This window comes from Sturnira hondurensis, unplaced genomic scaffold (genome assembly GCF_014824575.4).
Source record: "Sturnira hondurensis isolate 20B ecotype Veracruz unplaced genomic scaffold, ASM1482457v3 Scaffold0017436, whole genome shotgun sequence".
Lineage (NCBI taxonomy): Eukaryota > Metazoa > Chordata > Mammalia > Chiroptera > Phyllostomidae > Sturnira > Sturnira hondurensis.
In genome coordinates, this window is record NW_028090067.1 from 8,665,111 (window position 1) to 8,684,251 (window position 19,141).

Consider the following 19,141-nt stretch of genomic DNA (forward strand, 5'->3'; position numbering starts at 1 on the left):
ATCCTGGCCAGAGCTCAGAGCTGGCTGCAGAATAGCCACCCAGTTTCCTCATCTTGTGGGGGGACTTTGGAATCACCGTCACCTCACAGAACTGGGGCAAGGATAAAAGGATCGCTTGCGAGCCAGGTTTTCCATCTAAAAAAATGTCAGGATGGACTACAAGGTCCCTTCAGATGGGAGCAGTCTTGAATGAGTGAAACTATGTCTACGACTTGGAAAGACCCACGCCCCCGCCCCGCCGCCATATTTAAAGCATGGGTGACTTCATGGCTCATTGTTCAAGTCGAAACAAACTACTCTCCAAAATTTATCTTTTCTCACCGATTCTGAAAGGACTTTCCAGCAATATTGTCTCTGTAGGAATCAAACAAAACGTGGTATTGATCCCGGCTCCATTCCAGGACCACCTAGGGAAAAAAGAAGAAAAAAGAAAAAGAAGTGATGTTTTATTTGCATCAAATACTAAAGAGTTCATAACTTTCACCGCGTTGAGAATTGCTAAAGAAACAGGTAAAGCAATCAAAGTCCATCCATTACACGGCGCCTGCCACATGCCAGATACCGTGCTCAATCCAGATGCACAAACCGCAACATAAGGTTGGTTACATACAAGAGAACCTAAGAGGGAGTGAGCTCTGCCTTTAGTGCCAGACACAGCACCAACCCCAAGGGCAGGCACATAGAGTATGTTACCTATTTGTAATAATATAATTGTATCAACTTGTGTCAGCTTACTGAACTCAAACAGAAATGATTCTCTATCAATACTCCTATGTCCCAGAAGGTGGGGATGAGACAGAAAAGTCAGAATAGGGAGCAAAGATTTCAAGTTCTAACCCTCCCCTTTTCTGCCCTGGCTGGAACATCACAGACGTGACCTTCACTGACCACCTGGTCCTCCTGCTTCCTCCTCCCCAATTTCCTGCAATTGAGAGGACCAAAAAAACAAAAAAGAAATTGCTATCTGGATAGGAGGGACAGGGATGAAGCACATGGGTAGTCACCCCACCAGTGTCAGAAGCCGAGGACCACCCTCTCCTCCCCACTGGCCCACGTTTAATCAAAACCTTCCACCCAAACCCCACTGGGGCATCTCATTCTCCCAGGTCGTCCTCTCTCACTTCTTGAGTGCATACCACTGCTTTAACAAACTTCCTGTGCTTTGCTATAAATCCTCGTGTCATGCTCTTGATTCCTTCCTGGGAAATGACCAGAACCTGGCCCCCGGTATCTGCTGAGGCCTCCCCTGGCCTCCCCGAGTGCTGCCCAGCAGCAGGGAGGAAACAGGAGAGAGACACCTCACAAATGGCTGAGAAATGCTGACACAGTGTGTGGGCACACACGTCTTCCTTCATCAGATAAATTAATCTCCCGGTCGCCAAGCGGCTTTCGTGTATTAGAAACAACAACAGTAACAGCAAAGGGTCCTTCGCTGACACATTTAGGCACATTGCTACTAGTCCGGACTTCTGCACCCTCAGACCATGGGGGAGACAGCGGGGTTATGACTCAGGACACAGGTTTTCACCCCAGCTTTGTCACTTTTATAGAGATCTAACAAAAGCTAATCTCTTTGGGTTGTTTCTTCATCTGTAAAATAAAGGGGATCTGACCAAATTGTCTCTGAAAACCATTCCAATCCTGAAAGGACAGGGAGGGGCAAAAGTAGGTGTACAGTTATAAGTATGTGAAACAGAGTTTATTCTTGTGTTGTTATTATGTATTAATTTTGTCTTATTTTCCAAATGAACAACCGTAAACCTACTTTGGCCCAGTCTGTGACTGGGGGCGCAGAGACGTGTGGCTGAGGCACAGAGACGTGTGGCTGGAGGAGGCGCAGAGACGTGTGGCTGGCACGGTACACGGTGCAGTTTCTTCTGAGACCACACAGCAGCTCCTTAGGATATCACGTTCCGTCTTCAGCCTCCTCTGGGTCTCCTATCCCTAGTTCTAAACCTGTCAACATTTACACTTGGGTCTCTTCCATCACAACTATTTCCCTTTTCTGCTTAAATCAGTTCTCAACTAGACCCAACTGTGGAAATCTTTCCAAACTCTTTTCTAAGTGAATGAGTAATGTGCTATACAAAGGGTCAAAAAGGAGGCTTGTAAGTCAAATAAAATTCATGAAAGGGTTAACGCCACATCATTTTCTTAATACAATACAGGATGGAAAAGAGCAGAAATTTGAATGGGCAATTATGAAATTACTTATTCTAGGGTAAGTTATAAACGTACAAGTATCTTCCAAACAAACAAACAAACAAACAAATGACAAACTTGTAGCTTGTAATTAGATCTTGTTTTTAGCCATTATTAGCAATAAACAAAGGACCAGAGGAGGGGTTAGAGAAATCCTTACAAAATTAGGTCTCTTTTTCCTCCACAAAGCTTTTCCACATTCTTCAGCCCAATCTGAATGCTTCCTTCTCAAAATTCTGAGTGACTTTCATCCGTATCACCTACTTGGAAATTAGCTACCCACTGCCTTGTAACATTTCTTGCCTTGCATTACTCATCTTTTTCATTGTTACTTTCTTTTCACCCCATGTTAGCATCTTGTCAGACCAATCAAGTTACAAACTGCTTCAGTGTATATATCCTTAACTCATACTGAGAACAATTCATTGCACACAGTATCCTTCTTAGTAAATGCCTGGTTATAGCAGGAGTGGCATAAGAGATGCCTGGGTTGGGGAATGTGGGACATCTCCTGGGAGAGGCTCCCAGTTCTCCCACCAGTGGCTGTATAACCTTGAGTAAGTTACAAAGTTCAGGCCTCAATTTTCTATACTCTGAACTTAAGTACAAACCTGTTCCATCAGCTTGTTGTGCTGCTGTAGTAGAGAGTGATTCTCACATGACAGGCAAGGACAGTGTATGAAAAGTGTACTGGGCAAACTAGAAATCGTGGTAAGGAAATCATGGTAAACAAAGTACATCTTCCTGAACCATCATTTTAATAATGGCAAGACCTTTAAAGCATTATATTAGTAGTAATTCAAATTTTTATGAAACAAAACAAAAAAACATAGGTGATTTTGCAGATTAATGGCTGGCGTTCAAAAAAATTCCTACTTGCCATGTTGAACTGTTCACCCCTCCCCATGTGTGCGCGTACACCCCTCCTCTCTACACTGTTCTCCTCCGAGTATTCTCTTTGCTCTGCTTCTAAGGGTAGTTTGTTGGTAAAATTTAAGACACAATGAACTAAAATACTGCTTATTAAAACACTACATGAGCTTGAAAAACATCACAAACTAAAGAATTATAAAAATCATCTAAAGGTAGTTTACTGGTTAAAAATGTTTATTGCTTGTAAGAGTCCATTTTAATAACCATGGCGTTCAAGGAATTTAAGATCGATGGTGCATCAGTTTTTACAAAACGGCCACCAATGTTGGTCTTAACGAGCTGATGGCAGAGGAGAAGGGATGGGGACACACATTCACCAAGCACCCTCAGGCCAAGCACTCCTCCCCACCGAACCCCTGTAACAGGGGACTGACCGCAGGCAGGCACAAGGACGGCTCACTTTCTGAAGAGAAGCCCCAGGCCACCAGCAGTATGTGGAGGGGCTGGGATCTGAACCCACTCAGCTCCCAAGCCTATGCTCCCAGAGCTGCGGCCAGGCTGCCTCCTCTGACAGTTATTTGACACGGAGCTTTGTCAAATACACATTTCAGAACGTGGTCACCCAGTTCCGAAGCCGGTGTGTTTATCCTCCTCAATTCAATGACCCAGATCTGTTCCCTTAGCGTGTTTATATCTACAGGACCACACTCACATAACCCTTCTGTGCTCTTCCTCAGTATTTTCAGAATGCCTAACACCCCTTTCAGTGGTTGGTGCATACAAATGCTAAAATTTTCAGGATAAACTTTTTATAATTACAGAACCATTAAACACTTTTATTGAAGATTTTGATGACTCCAGACAGGATCAATGCCTGTGGCTGGACAGCAGTGAATGACATGCAAGGCCCACAGTCCTTTGTATCAGAGAATTCCTTGGGTAAGGAGAGGAGGGAGGTAACCATTAAGAAGGGAACAGGTTTGTAGCGCCTATCTGCTCATCGCCCTAAGATTCACAGTCAGAAGACGTGAGTCTCATTCTGACACTTATCAATAACAAAACCTAGGGCACGTCTCTATTCTCAAGTTCTCCGTCCGCAGAATGAGGACGAATGCCGCCTGTTTCCCAAGACTGCTTTGAGGAGTGAGCGAGATGTGGGATGAGATGTACAGGGCTGCACACCACCACCCGCGCGCCAGCTGTCCCTGAGCCTCTTAAAGGCAGCATTCACGATTCTGCCATGTACTTCACCTGTTTAAATATGTGCTTACACCTCTGTGAGCGGCCCAAAGCCAGGAACCTCATCTCTTTTTATTTTTATTCCCAAATCTTTGCACAGGGCCTGGCACAAAATAAGTGTTCTAGAATGAATAAATATGGCGACTAAGTTTTACAAGGCAAACCTCCTGGAACAGCTGACTGCTCCCGAGTTTCCCTCCAGAATGCTCTGCTCTCAGTTCCATTTCCAAGAGTCAAGGTAAAGAGTAAAGGGCTACAAACATAAAGAGACAACAGCGAGCTTAGGCACACAAGGATATAAAACTCTCTCTCTGCAAAAGCATGTGCCACTTTCTCAACGTTTCAAGCAAAGAAGTTGACATGATACACTATAGAACTTAAGATGCTGGGGCTCTCTACCCTTCAAGCAGTCACAACTCTTAACACTGACATAGCTTTTCACACATTGATAATCATCAATTTATATTGCCCTACATTATAAAGATTCTTCATAGTTCCTAAAAACAAAATTTAGTTTGCATTAAAAGGTACCAAGAAAGACTAAGATATGGATCTTAAAGATAGTTTGAGCTTTATCTTTTCCACCAACCCTACACCTCCTTTGATATCAATCAAGAAGTGATATCTGCTCGTCACCAGATGCACTGTCTAATCACATCTGATTAAACATGCTCATTTTGTTTTCCTGTGTTGGCCCACAGCTTATAAAGAACAGAAATGTATGTCTCAGAGTTCTGGAGGCGGGGAAGACTAAGATCTAGGCCCCCACAGAGCTGGTGTCTGGGGAGAGCTAGCTTCAGGTTCATGGCCTTCTGTGTCACCTCACGTGGCAGGCCGGGCCCAGGAACTCTCTGGGGTTTCTTTGATAAGAACACTAATCACAGCCATGACCTAATTACCTTCCAAATGCCTCACCTCCTAATAACATCACATTGGGGATAAATAAAACGACTAGCCCCAAATCAAGCAATAAATTAGCAAGAGATAATGCCAGTTTCCAAAAGCAAATACACCTTCTTTCAGGCTTTGGTACAATTACAAAAATCAATATTGAAAGCCCGCTGACTCTGATGCACTGAATCCAATGCGGTATTTTTACCTGGACTCCTACAAGTCTCCTGGACCATTCTCTTCTACCTGCAAGTCACCTTCCACATGGCCTCTAGAGCAATGGTTCCAAACACAGACCACAATCATCACTCTCTTGCTTAAAATCGAATGAACGATCCCCATTTTCTTCAGGACAAATTGACATTTCTTGGCCTCACTCAATGGGCAAGCCCTAAACTGCCACTGCCTGCCTCTCCAGCTTCAATCCCGGGTAATCTTCGGCACTTCAGAACGACTTTTGTTCCCGGAAAGTGATCAGGCCTTTCACACTCATAGCTTCACGCCTATGGATGGCATCCTTCACTTAAGAAAATGGGGGAGAGGGGGCCTCAGCCACCTCTTCAACATCAAGCTCAGAGGTCACTGTCTGAGAACTTGCCAGACACACCTATGTCTTCAACTTAATTTCTCACAACGTGTTTTAAGTTTGTCTACGTGCCTCCTCTCCATCTCTGTCTGGAGAGTAAATTCAAGAGCTGGAAAAAACGGAACCATCTTGGCTGGTGTATCTCTCTACACCATGCCCCTCTCCTTTCTTGGAGAGTGAATAAAAACTTTATTCAAAAAAAAAGCACAAAAAAACCCTAAGCCACCTTTGTGTCTCCAGTAGGCAGTAGAGTAGCTGGCCCACAGCACGCACCTCCATAAATCTCCTCCAAATGAATACCCTCTGAAATTGTGGTAAAGAGGCTTGATCCAGTTTGGAATCAATCAGAGACAGAAATGAAGTTAATGGAATGGGGTAATGAAAGGGGAAGAAGGAGAGAGAGGTAAATCAAGAGAGAAAGAAAACTATAACCTAAAAGAAGAAACAATTTTAGGGTGCAATTTTAAAGTAGGCCATATGGTTTAAGTCTGATTGTAGAATTCATTTGGCTCTCCCTGAACAAGTATGACCTAATCTGTAACATTTTTGAAAGGTCACATTTTTCCTTTTTAATTTAGTGCATACATGAATCACACACGTAGGCTGACTAATCCCCTGCTAAAGATACTGCATGTGGATCATAAGATTGGAACAATCAATCTAAAGAACAATAAAAACCTCTGCTCAAAAACTTCAAATGACATATTGTGAATATATAACCTCTTACAGGTATACTTATTTGTTACATTTTAGAAGGAACTAGAATGACATATGGTATTATAAGGTGCCAACGATATTAAATCAATAAGGTACTTACTCCCTCTGCTTTCATATCGACCATAATAAAGCACAGTCAGGAGTGAAATCTCTGTAGTCTTTTCTGCTCGGTCTCCAGTGAAAGACTGATATACTCTCCAGCACGACCCTGGTATCAGCCATGAAGGAAAGTCTGCTGCTGCTATCTTCATAAGCATCATAGCCCAGGGAAGAACAGTCCTGAGACAGGACAGCTGCATTTAATTAGCATTTACAGGACACCCTGCACACCTTGCATGATAAGGCACCATGCAAGCTATCTTAGGCATCTCATTAAAACCATTTTTCCTCTTGAGGTGCAATCATAATCAGTGAGCAAAAATAAACTTTTGTAAGTATTTCTTCAACAAATATTCACTAAGTACCTAGAATTGGGGTCTGGGTGGGCAAATGAACTTGTCTATCTTGACTTCATCGCCTATGTTCATTGTAGCATTATTTAGAATTGCCAAGATTTGGAAGCAGCCCGAGTGCCCATCAATAGATGAGTGGATAAAACAATGGATATGACTCGGCTGTAAAAAAAGAAGAAAATCTTACCCTTTGCAACAGCATGGATGGAGCTGGAGAACATTATGCTAAGTGAAATAAGCCAGTCAGAGAAAGACAATTACCATATGATTTCACTCATATGTGGAATCTAATGAATAAATTGAATTAATAAGCAAAATAGAGACAGGCTCATAGAAAGCAGGTTGACAGCTCCTGGCAGGGGGTAGAGGGTGGGTAGAGAGATTGAGCAAAACAGGGAAAAAAAAAAGAACTCATAGAAGCGGACAACAGTGCAGTGACTTTGGGAGGGAGGGAGATGGGTGGGGGTGAAAGAGGATACGGGGGTAAATGGGGATGGAAAAAAATCTAAAAATAAATAAAGACTAAGTCAAACTAAATACAACTATCAAATTACTACATTAAATTAAAAATATATATTGAATTGTCACCCTGGCTGGTATAGCTCAGTGGATTGAGCGCGGGCCTGCGAACCACATGATCGCAGTTCGATTCCCAATCAGGGCACATGCCTCGGTTGCAGGCCAGTTCCCAGCAGGGGACTCATGAGAGGCAACCATACATTGATGTTTCTCTCCCTTTCTCCTTCCCTTCCCCTCTAAAGATAAATAAATAAAATCTAATATATATATATATATATATATATATATATATATATAATCACTGAAAGATTTATGAGTGCGCACTTGAGCTCATTTTCACAAAACTCCATATTAATACACCCAGATAAAGAGTTTAACAAGATGATAAAAATGGAAACAACCCACTTTTACATCTTCGAAAACAGTGACTTTCAACCAGTGTGCCTCAAGAAGTTTTAAATCCTGACTATTTAGTCAGTGCCCCTGACCTCTTTTCCCTTAGACTGTCAAATTCAAAAAAATGACAACGGCCAACACAATAGCCATTCCAGTGTGAATGAACCAAAATTATACCTATTTTTTGTCAGACTGACAAAAAGCATGTATTTTTTGGTGTGCCACAGCATTTTAGTCGTTTATGTGTGGCATGAGATGAAAAATGCCACGTATTTTTTGGGACCCGCCCTACCTGGTTTCAGAAGCTATGCCCCCACCTTGGCTAAGGCTGAGTGAGCAACCTTAGGTCCATAAGCCACTTAGGAGACAAAGCTTGTCTTCCTTGTAGGGGCATGACCCCTGCCCCCTTTCTCCTCACCCTGCCTGGCCCCAGGAGGATGACTGGTTAGCCATTGTAGTATAAGTTTCCTCAAAAGAGGGATGACCTAAGACAGTCATGGTCATGAAGGGGTCCTCAGGGAAGGACTTGGGGGGCTATAGAAAAAGGGGGTTATGGACCCTTGCCCTTTGGCTTTGACATAGCCTGAGTCCTCATTCTGTCTCCTAATCTTTTTGCTGCCTTACTTCCCCTGCCTGACTTAAGCCTGAAACAATGCCAGCGGCGGGTGTGGCCCTGTGCTTGAAAGGGTGGGTTCTCTAGGGTATCTGGCTTAAGAAAGAATGCATAAAATCCTATGAAACCTACTTTGCTCATACCCCCAATTTAAATGATAAGGGTGCAAGCAGGAAGTGAGTTTGTTTCTGAAAGTTTTATCCTTTAACTATCTGACCCTGACTCAGAATAAGCCCCCAGAGTTCTCTGAATGTTATCTATTATTTAATCATTTCTGCCTGACAATGAGAGAGATAGAGAGAGAGAGAGAGAGAGAGACTTCCCTTTTCCTCCACAGGACTGGGTAGTCCGTGTGAATTTGTCTCATCCATAACACCGCAGACCCCAGGAACCAGGATTCGCGTCAAAAAAGGTTGGAAATCACCATTCTAGCACAGGTGAAGGGTTAACGGCTATCATAGTCACAAGGTCAACGTTAAGGACGAGGAAAAGAAATGGGTTTTGACTCAAGCCAGTGTCTAGGGCATCTGTTGCTCTGGTTTCTTTTGGTTAACAGCCTTGTGATTTCTCTCTGGGGAACTCCTCTCAGACCACGTGGCTCACCGGAGACTGACAGCCGTTAGCTCTGGGGATGACCCAGGTGGTTACTGAGGGCACAACAAGGGCCCTCACTCCCTGGCTGGGCAGGCCACCTGGGTCCAGCTTGCTGGGCTGACTAAAACAGCAGTGCACAAGCTGGAGTCGCTGGCAGCGATCTTTGCTTCCATATGGGAAGAACTTGCCTGACAACTAAACCAACGGAGGGAAGAACAGGAACAAAAACATTCCTGATGACATCATTTGGCCACTCAACCCAACCTTGCCAGAGTTTCACCCCACAATTTTTCAAATACACCAGTCAAAAAACTACATTTTCTCTTAAGCCACATGTAAGTTGGGATTCTGTTGCGACCCAGTGCTGCTGACCAATACCAGCAGCAATTTTAAACCACTAATACTTCGAAAAGAAAAAGCTCCTGTCTCCTTGCAAAAGGCTCAACTTCCTCTATAATGCTTCAACCCATAATTTTCTTCCCTTCCTCTGATTTTCTAAGTGATGACTGCGTACCTACTCAGGCACTCAATTTCCTACTCCCTTCGTTGTTACTCAGTCTTCACGGTCTCACCTCAACTGTGCCAAGATAGTCAAGGATGAGCTAAAATTCTTTGTATCTTTGATAGCACCTACCACCCTATGGAGTACAATCAGAGCAATCATTTATGAGAATGAAAAGGCAACTACAGACGGTCTGCATCAAAGTAGAAAATGTACACTTTTACTGGAAATGAGCTTGAAGTGATGTTGGTTGAGGTCACCTCCATTCATTCATTCGAGTGCTAAGAACAGCTCAGGGGAGAAGACAAGGCCCCTGCTTTGACAGCCAGCTGTGCTGTGCTCTCTCTCAAACCCCTCCGCAGAGAGAGACCATTGCACGTTCTCTAAGGGCCGCTGTCATTTTCTCTGAAGCACAATGTACATTACATTCTAGTTCATTCTTTCTCATGTGAAGCCCCCAATAAATGCATATTCACCACACATTAACGCTAAAAAGGGAGTCTTGTCTAGAAGTTTTGAATAGCATGTTTAACAAGGCAGCTTTCCCCTCCCCTCAAAGAAACCTACACAAAAGAGTTAAGAGTGGCCACTCCAACCCAGCAGGCAGCTGGAGGGACGCAGCTGAGAGCCACCGAGGGGCACAGTTATGGGGGGGCCAGAACCAGGCCAGGGGCTATCACCCGGGCCAGGTGTCTTTCACCTTCACCCACTTCCCGCCTTTGGCAAAGAACACATTTAAAATATATTTATGCAATGAGTGGACTACTCAAATACAAACGTAATAGCAAATCTCTTTCTTGAAACAACCAGTATAAGAAACTGATCACCACGGCTGAACATAACTTGAGCTGGATCTTCTTTTTCACCGAACAATAATCTCATTCATACGAAAGGCGGTAGGAACTGAGTGAGCAAAAGGGACCGGGGAGGCCAGGCATAGTTACTACCCACTGTGGGCAGATTCTGTGTGAACCTATCACCTATCTGACTACCTCGTGGAAGTTGATTCTTGGATATTTGTTCCCATACTTAGTGCACACAAGGAGGTGATATATTTTACACACACACACCAAGCACACAGATACACACATACACACTTACCAGTGATCTACAACCCTTTATTCGTAATTCTGAAATCCAAAAAGCTCTCAACAGTGAAGATCTGTTCGTGTCTTATTTGGCAGGGAAACTTGACCTGACCTGTACTTATTTGGTAGCAAAAGTTGGCCTGAATTGACCTGAAGTTATTTATAGTCTTTATTTTCCTCACTGTGTTTGAATAGTCATATGTTCCACTGTAAAAAATACTGATGGTTAATTACAAGGTAATGCAGTAGTTCCAGAAGTTTCAGATAAGGGATTGTGGATCTGTATATAAATAATGTATATAAATAATTCAACTAGGTAATGCTGGCCCTGATATAACTTTTACTTCAAAAGCATGTTTTAAAGTCTATACAGTATCAACTGACAAAGGACAAATATTTAAAATCGGGACTCTCTAAGCTAAAAAGAAAGCCTAGTTAAGCTAGTGCTCCTATTTGTCAATGAGGAAACTAGACTTCCAGGGTGCACTGGACTTGCCCAAGGCAAATACTGTAGCATAGACAGGTTCCCACCTGCTACCCTCACCTCAAGGCAATGAACTTCAGTGTACATTAGACATGCACCCCCCTACCCCGCCATGCATTTGGATCCAACTCTGCCTTTGCTTGATCAGAGTTCCCAAGGGTTCTCCAGAAAATACTTAGAAATATTTCAAAACATACTTTCCTCCCTCAACTCCACTTTTTTGTCTCAAAATTTGGATCAGTATATAAACAGCTTATCAAAAGTTAGCAGCGATGCCACTTACTTTAAGAGGGAAGAAAAAAATATACTATGATTTCACAGTTCACAATGATGGATAAAAGGATTATTCTTTTTATCATAAAAAGGTGTACCATAACTACGATTTATCATTAGTTAATAATGATAAATTATTTATCCTTATTTATTTAACAATGGTAAATAAAAGGATAGTCCTTTTATCCATTATATAATTAGTGAAGTTATTAACAAGTTGGTAATATTAACTGTATGAGGACAGTATTCTATTTCAAGAGTTTATTTCAAAATAAAAGAATTAAAGACAAAAACCAGATGTTGATAATAATCATAATAGTAGCAGTCTTTACTACCGTTTCATGAGAGTCTGTTACGTGCCAGAAACTGCGTGTGGTACTTTACGTACATGCCTTACTTAGTCCTCACTATCAAACCAACAAGGAGAGTATTCTTGCTTCCATTTTAAAGATGAGGAAACCGAGGTTCACAGAGGTTAAGTATCCTTTCCATGATCATTCAAAGGAGAGCCTGGGCTGTTTGAGAGACCAAAAAATGTGCGTAAGAGTATAGCTCTAGACCCATACACTGCTTTGGCTTGAGGCCCAGCTCTGCCATGAACTGGCTGGATTAACTTGTGCAAGTGCATTAGTTTCATCACGTGTAAAATGGGTGTAATCCTAGTACCTATCCCACAGGAGTGATGTAAGGATTAAATGAGTGAATGTATGTAAAGCAGTTAAGAGAGGGCTTAGAACCTGGCAATCTCTATGTATTAACTATCACCATGATCAATATTGGCATCAGCATTCAAAACCAGATCTGCCTAATCCGGTGGTTATTCTTTTCTACTGCGCTGGAAAAGTGACCCTGAGCCAGCTGTATCCACCTCCTGTGACACCTGTTGATGTTCTTTGCCTCTCATTTCTTTTGCCTGTTACCAGCTTTAAAGTCTGTAGTCATTTCAAGACTGACAAAAGTCCTTCTTTTGGTAAATAACCAGGCATCAACATACAGAATAAAGACTTCTAACAACTGATGCCTTTAAGTCACTTTCACGCTGTAGAGTTGTTAATAAACAGCTAATTTAGATTACTCAGGGCCCAAAATAACCTTATCAGCAATTAGACACAACTATGCATAGATACATTCACTATATTAAATTGCAACACATCAAAGAAATACAGAACCACAGGTGGAAGTACACATTCCACACTTACTAGTCTGGGACACTTTCTTACCCTTACATACAAAATTTATTTTTATTAGCCCCTAGACCAAAAACTACCAAAAGTGTATACTTGAAGATCATGCCACATAATCCATCCATCCATCCATCCATTCATTCATTCAACAAATATTTAGACAGCATGCTCTGGCCCAGTGCTTGCGCTGGGGTTACAGTAATTAAACAGTAGACAGCACCCTTTCTTATAGAGCTTACAACCCAATATGGGTATAGACTTCAAACAAAAGTATACTGTGGCATTTCTAAAAACCATTGTGCTAATTTTAAAAACTTTTTCAACTTCCTACCGTATCCATTTACATATATGCACATATATAGACAGTTTTTTTAACAACTTGAAAATACAATTTTTATCCTAGTTCCTATAGAGACATTTTTAAAAGTGGTATTCTCTAAAATTACATATATATACCCTAGTTCTGACCTACTCATAGTTATACACCTGTTTATGATAAAGAACTGTATTAGACCATCAATAATAAACTATCCAACCTAAACCAAAGGGCTGTTTCAGTCACGAAAATGTATAAAGTGTATATCCAGAAGCGTACAAATATCTATTAAATTTGGGCATTTCCACCTCCCAAACCTGTTGCTTGGACCCTGTTAGGAATTTACAGTCTGACCCAACTACTTTATTGCACATTAACTACGAGCAGATTCAAAAAGTCCAGGCTCATGTGATCTGGAGTCTAAATTATTAGCCTGTCCTATAACCCAAGGGCTTTGCGCTGGCTCCCAAGAGGTTAGGTGCTGGAGTCCAAGCTCATTAAGGTGTCCTGGTCACCTGAAGTGGCCCTAAACTGTGGGTGATCTCGGGACAGGAAACAGTCATCTGGTGCTGGCAAGAGATCTCTCTACCTGCCAGTAGGGCCAACTGCATATGTATAGTTGTCCCCAATGACAGAGCCTAAGTGCAAAAAAGTCCCCTTGCACACATAAGCCCTTTCAATTTTGTGCCAATACCGTCTCCCCATTGTAAACCGACGTGTGAAAACACGCATGCCCTTGGGAGAACCTATATTAAAAAGATTAAAGTGCCTTTGTCAAAGGTGAAAACATTAGAAGGGTGACAATCGGAAAGGGAAAACTGTAGGAGGGGTAAGGGATGAGAATTTAGGAATGGGAAGAAGACAACTCTGGGTCCCGGGAGGGGGCTTCGTGAAGGAAAGGCCTGCAGGAGAAAGTTGAAAGTCCTGGGGACCCTGAAGAATGCACCTGGTGGGAAAGGGAATCAGTAGAACGAGAGCCTATCCCCTGACCCAAAACCGCCGGAAGAAGGAGACCCATCAACCGCGATGCTGAAACCCGATCGGAATCCTCCGCGCCTCCGGGGAAAGGACAGGCGCTGGAACTTGTCGCTGGAGCGGCTGAGAGGATGGGGCGGCAAGAGTCAAGCGCGCTAGGGCTTGGGGCGCCCCCGGGCTTGGCGAGAGCTGCAGGGGAACGGGGGCCGCGGGTTCTCGTGCGTTCTAAGCCCCGTGGTCGGAGATCGCCCGCCGCTACTCACCTCTCCGAACTGGAAAGCGGAGACGATGGTGACAACGACGCCCACGAAACACACGTAGAGCCCATACCTGTGGGACAGGCAGGTATAGGTCTGTCTCTGCAGGAGCTTGAGCAGCATCACCTCGGCCGCCGCCACGCTACGCCCGGAGGAGCCAGAGCCAGAGCCACCGCCTCAACGAGCCGCCAATCAGCGGCCCCAACCGGGCCGGGCGGCCCCCGCTCAAGTCACAGCCTCCGGCCACCGCGCATTGCCGCTTCGGGGATCGACGCCCGCTCGGCTCCACGCCGCGGCCGCCGCTTCCGGGAGCCGGGAGCCCACGCCCTCGGCGCGGCGGAGGCGGACCTGGAGCCGGCTCGGCGGCCAGTGCCGCCCGGGCCTGGCCCGGCAAAGGCGGTGTCGGTGGCAAAGGGGTCCGCCAGCGCCATCTGGAGGGCGGAGGGGCGGAGGGCCGCGAACGCCCTGCCAGTCTGCGCGTGCGTGGCAGGCAACCGGAGAGGACCCGTTCCTGCAAGACTGTCTCAAGCCTCAGTATTGTGATGAATACTTTGGCGCACACACTCCTTCCTGCTTTTACAATGATTGGGAAATTATAATTCATAAGGCTCCTTTCCCCTCAGGCTCTCTGACCGTATTGCTTGAAATAGGAAACTCTTGGACTAAATGTACCTAAACCAAATTTTATTTATTAGTTAATTATGTGTTTAGTGTCCCGTGCCTAGCATAGTGCTTGGTGTCATTTAGAAATTAACTAGACTTGGCCACCATTCCCAGGGATCCTAGTTGGGGAGATAAACATGTAAACTACTAAATACAAAAAAAAAGGTATGATAGAAACAGGAATGGTCAGTTATTTCCACTTTGGCACCAGGTGATTTCTAGGAGGGTCTAGCCTCGGCGCCTCTTACATGTAAGAGATTTTTTTCTTCAATATATCCTAATTAATATGATTTTTGTCTTAAACCTAGCCACCCTGGGAAACAATACACTTACCCAGTGTAGCCGCCATTCATAGCATTTTTAGAGTTATCTTGAGAACCAGTTTCAGGATATACTCAAAATATGCTCTCAACTGGATGGTCAAATGCAAGGAACAGACTTGCAAAAGGGATTACATATTCGCTCCAATTTAAAGTGTTTCCACTTCTCAGTGAATTCTTTTAATCCTTCCTTAGGAGAAGTTGATACATATTATACATACATAACAAAGATTATGGCAGTTGTACAATACACTTGTAAAGTTCCACGGTCTTTTCAAGCATGGTCACAGTTATAAAACCATCTACCATTCAACAGGACTCCCTTAAGACATTTGTTTCCACAATAATGATGGCCAACATCTACTTAGCATCTACTGTGAACTGGGCCATCTAATCCTCACAACCACCTTCTGAGGTAGATAACATTATTATTTCCATTCTACAGATGAAGAAAGTGAGGTATAAAGAACTTCCTATTACTTATAAATAACTTCCTAATACTGCACAACCAGTAAATGACAGAATTGAGATTTGGACAGAGTTGAGATTAGGGAGAGATGAGTCCTGCAAATGTAAGGTCAATTTTTTTTTGTTTAAAATTTTGATATTTTTCCCTGGCTGTTGTGGCTCAGTGGATTGAACGCAGGTCTGCAAAGCCAAAGGTGCCTGATTCCGTTCCCCAAGCACAGCCCTGGATTGCATGCCAGGCTCCCAGTAGGGGCCGCAGGAGAGGTAACCACACATTGATGTTTCCCTCTTTTTCTCTCTCCCTTCCCCTCTCTAAAAATAAATGAATGAAATCTTTAAAAATAATTAAAAAAATAAAATTTTGATATTTTGTTTTTTCACATTAATTTTGTTTTTTTAAATATTACATTGAAATATTATTTATATTATTTAGTCAGTTCTTGGCTTGCCCTTAATTTTGCACCCAAGGCAAGGTCCTTACTCTCCTAGTCTTGGACCGGAGTCCTGGCCCTGAAACCTGTGCTCCTAAGAAAGTATGCTTTGTTGTAGTGCAACTTACTTTTAATTTTTTTCTTTTTATGTTCCCATTAGGGTGCCTCAAGGAAGTAAGAAATATTGTTGAAGTCCTTTCTCTGGAGAACTCATTCTTGCTCACTCTCTCCTGAGCCAGTATGATTGAACTTGAATAAAATAAATGTGAATGCAATCTGATACAACTATAGTAGTATCTTACAGAGATAATAGGAAGGTTAAATGAAATAGTTCATAGGGCATGTGTTAGAATAGTTAAGAAAAGACTACAGTATCTTTTTTCTATATGCAATGAGGGTTTTTAGCAGAATGAATTGACTAAATATGCATGTCAAGAAGATTGATCTACCAGTATGAAATTAGCAGAAATTATGTTAAACTATCAGTATCTGAACAGTGGGAAAAATCGACAGTGGCATCTCATTTATTTACAAATCTTGTATCTGCCAACCTAAAAGATACAGAAAAACCAAGACAACAAAAAACCTATCAGAAGCCCGTAACAGAACCCCTCAGTCCCTCTTCTAAAATCTGATAAATATCATTCTGAGAAACTCTGTTCTCTGTCTTCTTAGTCCATACCAGATCCAAAAATATTTAAAAATTAGGAACTTCCTTGGCCATTCTTCCCCAAGCAAGAAGTGACTAACGGATCATCTTGAGGAAAAAATAAGAGAAAAAAATTTTTTTTTGCCTTGGCTGGTGTGGCTCAGTGGATTCTGTGCCATCCTGCCAACCAAAAGTCACCGGTTGAATTCCAAGTTGGGGCACATGCCTGGGCTGCAGGCCAGGTCCCCAGTTGGGTGCATGCGAAAGGCAACTGATGATGTATCTCTCACATATCAATGTTTCTCTCCTTTTCTTTCTCCTTCCCTGCCCTTCTCTCTAAAAATAAATAAATAAAACCTTAAATAAAAAAAGTTTTTAAAGAAGTCACTGTTTTAAAAGGTACAACTGTCTTGGGGTTAATGGTGTAGAGGCGAGAGCAGAGAGATACAGTGGAAGCACCAGTATCCCCAAGTGCAATAGGATAGTGGGTCACACAGTGGTGAACTCAATCTTTGAGAAAAATTCCAGTAACGTTTAGTGTTTATTTATTCCTCATTTACCAAGGAACACTCTCTGCTGGGCATTTTCCTTGGCACTGGGTCCACCTAGTAGTAACCAAGGAACCCGCAGGGATGACCTCAGAGAAGACAGAGTTCCTGCTCTCCTGGAATTTACACCCCAGAGGGACGATAAGAATTGAGTTAGTATTGTCTTAACCTTGCCCTAGGTTAGGGCAACTAACCTAGCTTGGAGATCAGGGAATGCTGCCCGGAGGAGGTGGTGTTGAAACCTAGGCTTGAGGACAAAAGATGAGAGGGTGAGAATGAAAGTGCCCTCTAAGCAGGCCTGGCATGTTGAAAGCTCTAATCTAAGCCAAGAGGGGCTGGAGGTGCAATAAGGTGGAGCTGAAGAGATTGTCAGGGCCTTAAAGGCCATATTAGGAATGAAGAACTTAATCCTAAAGATAGCAAAGAATTTTATAAAAACAGATTCCTGGCTGGTGTAGCTCAGTGGATTGAGCGCGGCCTGTGAACCACACGATCGCGGTTCGATTCCCAGTCAAGGCACATGCCTGGGTTGCAGGCCAGTTCCCAGCAGGGGACCCACAAGAGGCAACCATACATTGATGTTTCTCTCCCTCCTCTCCTTCCCTTCCCCTCTAAAGATAAATAAATAAAATCTTAAAAAAAAGAAAAGAGACCCAATCAGACAGATTTTAAGAATCATTGTAACTGTGGTGTGGAAAATGTATTGAAAGGGACCCAAGCAGTTGATGAGTGATTGGGAGGAGTCTAGTTGCCGGATAAAATTCAGAACACTCAGTTAAATGTGAATTTCTAATAACTTTTTTTAGTATAAGTATATGCTAGTCAATATTTTGGACTTATATGAAAACAATTAGTTATGTATCTGAAATTCAAATTCAACTGGGCACCCTATATTTTTATTTACTAGCTCTGGCACCCTATGTAGGAAGCTACTGGAGAGTCCAGGCAAAAGGGGATAGTAGCTCAGAGGAGAGGCAGGGCAGTGTCAGGGGAAGAATCCTACGTGTCTGTAGTAAACCGAACTGTCAGAACTTGTGATTGACCAGATGAGGTAAGGAGAGGGTATCAATTGTGATTCAGAATTTTGGCATGGACAGCTAAGTGGATGTAAGTGCTGATTCTCTAGATGGGGGGCACCAGAGGGGTAACAGGCATGCAATGCATATTTTAGATAAATTTTCCAAATGGAATAAGTACTGATGATAGGAAAAACTTGGGGTTTAATATCTTAGGCTCTGGTAAACTACGAAGTTTATAGAAGCAGATTATCTTAGTCCCAAGATACTAGGTAAAGAATCACTGTATTCTTATCATTGTGAAGTTTTATTTTCAATATGTTCTTTTCTAATAGTTTTTTTTAAATTAAATGAAAATTCCAAACATAATAAAAGCCTCTCTGACTAAAAGGTTAATTTTTTGCTAGTGCATAAAAAAGAATAGTAAACATAAATCATGTATGATAAACTATGGCCTAAGGTAATTTTTATTTGATCAACAAGTTCTTAAAAATATTTTATTTTATTTTTTAAGATATCATTTATTTACTTTTAGAGAGATGGGAAGGGAGGGAGAAAGAAAGGGAGAGAAAGTGAAAGATCCATCAACTAGTTGCCCCTCACATCCCCCCAACAGAGGACCCGGCCCACAGCCTGGGTGTGTGCCCTGCTGCTGAATCGAACCAGCGAGCTTTTAACCCACAGGCTGGTGCTTAAACCATTGAGCCACACCAGCCTGGGCAAAGTTATTTTAAAATGATGAGATTTCACTGACAAATCCTAATTCTAATTTCCAGTTTCTTTTGAAAAATGAAAAAATCTGGCCAAACTGGGGCCATGTTTCCACATGGCAGCGATCACCTGTGGCTAAGTAGGGACTTCCCGCCCACTTCGTATGACACGTGC

At 42.8% G+C, this 19,141-nt stretch overlaps 1 protein-coding gene across 1 annotated transcript in view; it reads right to left on the reverse strand.

The window, feature by feature from the left end:
• Window positions 1-14,544, reverse strand: part of GNPTAB (N-acetylglucosamine-1-phosphate transferase subunits alpha and beta) — a 64,553-nt gene extending 50,009 nt beyond the window's left edge. The window contains exons 1-2 of the mRNA XM_037068036.1: window positions 14,168-14,544; window positions 322-407 (exon numbers count right to left, since the gene is read on the reverse strand). Coding sequence (XP_036923931.1) covers window positions 322-407; window positions 14,168-14,284 — 203 coding nt within the window. The 5' untranslated portion in view covers window positions 14,285-14,544. The remainder of the gene's footprint in view (window positions 1-321; window positions 408-14,167) is intronic.
• Window positions 14,545-19,141: the final 4,597 nt, after the last annotated feature.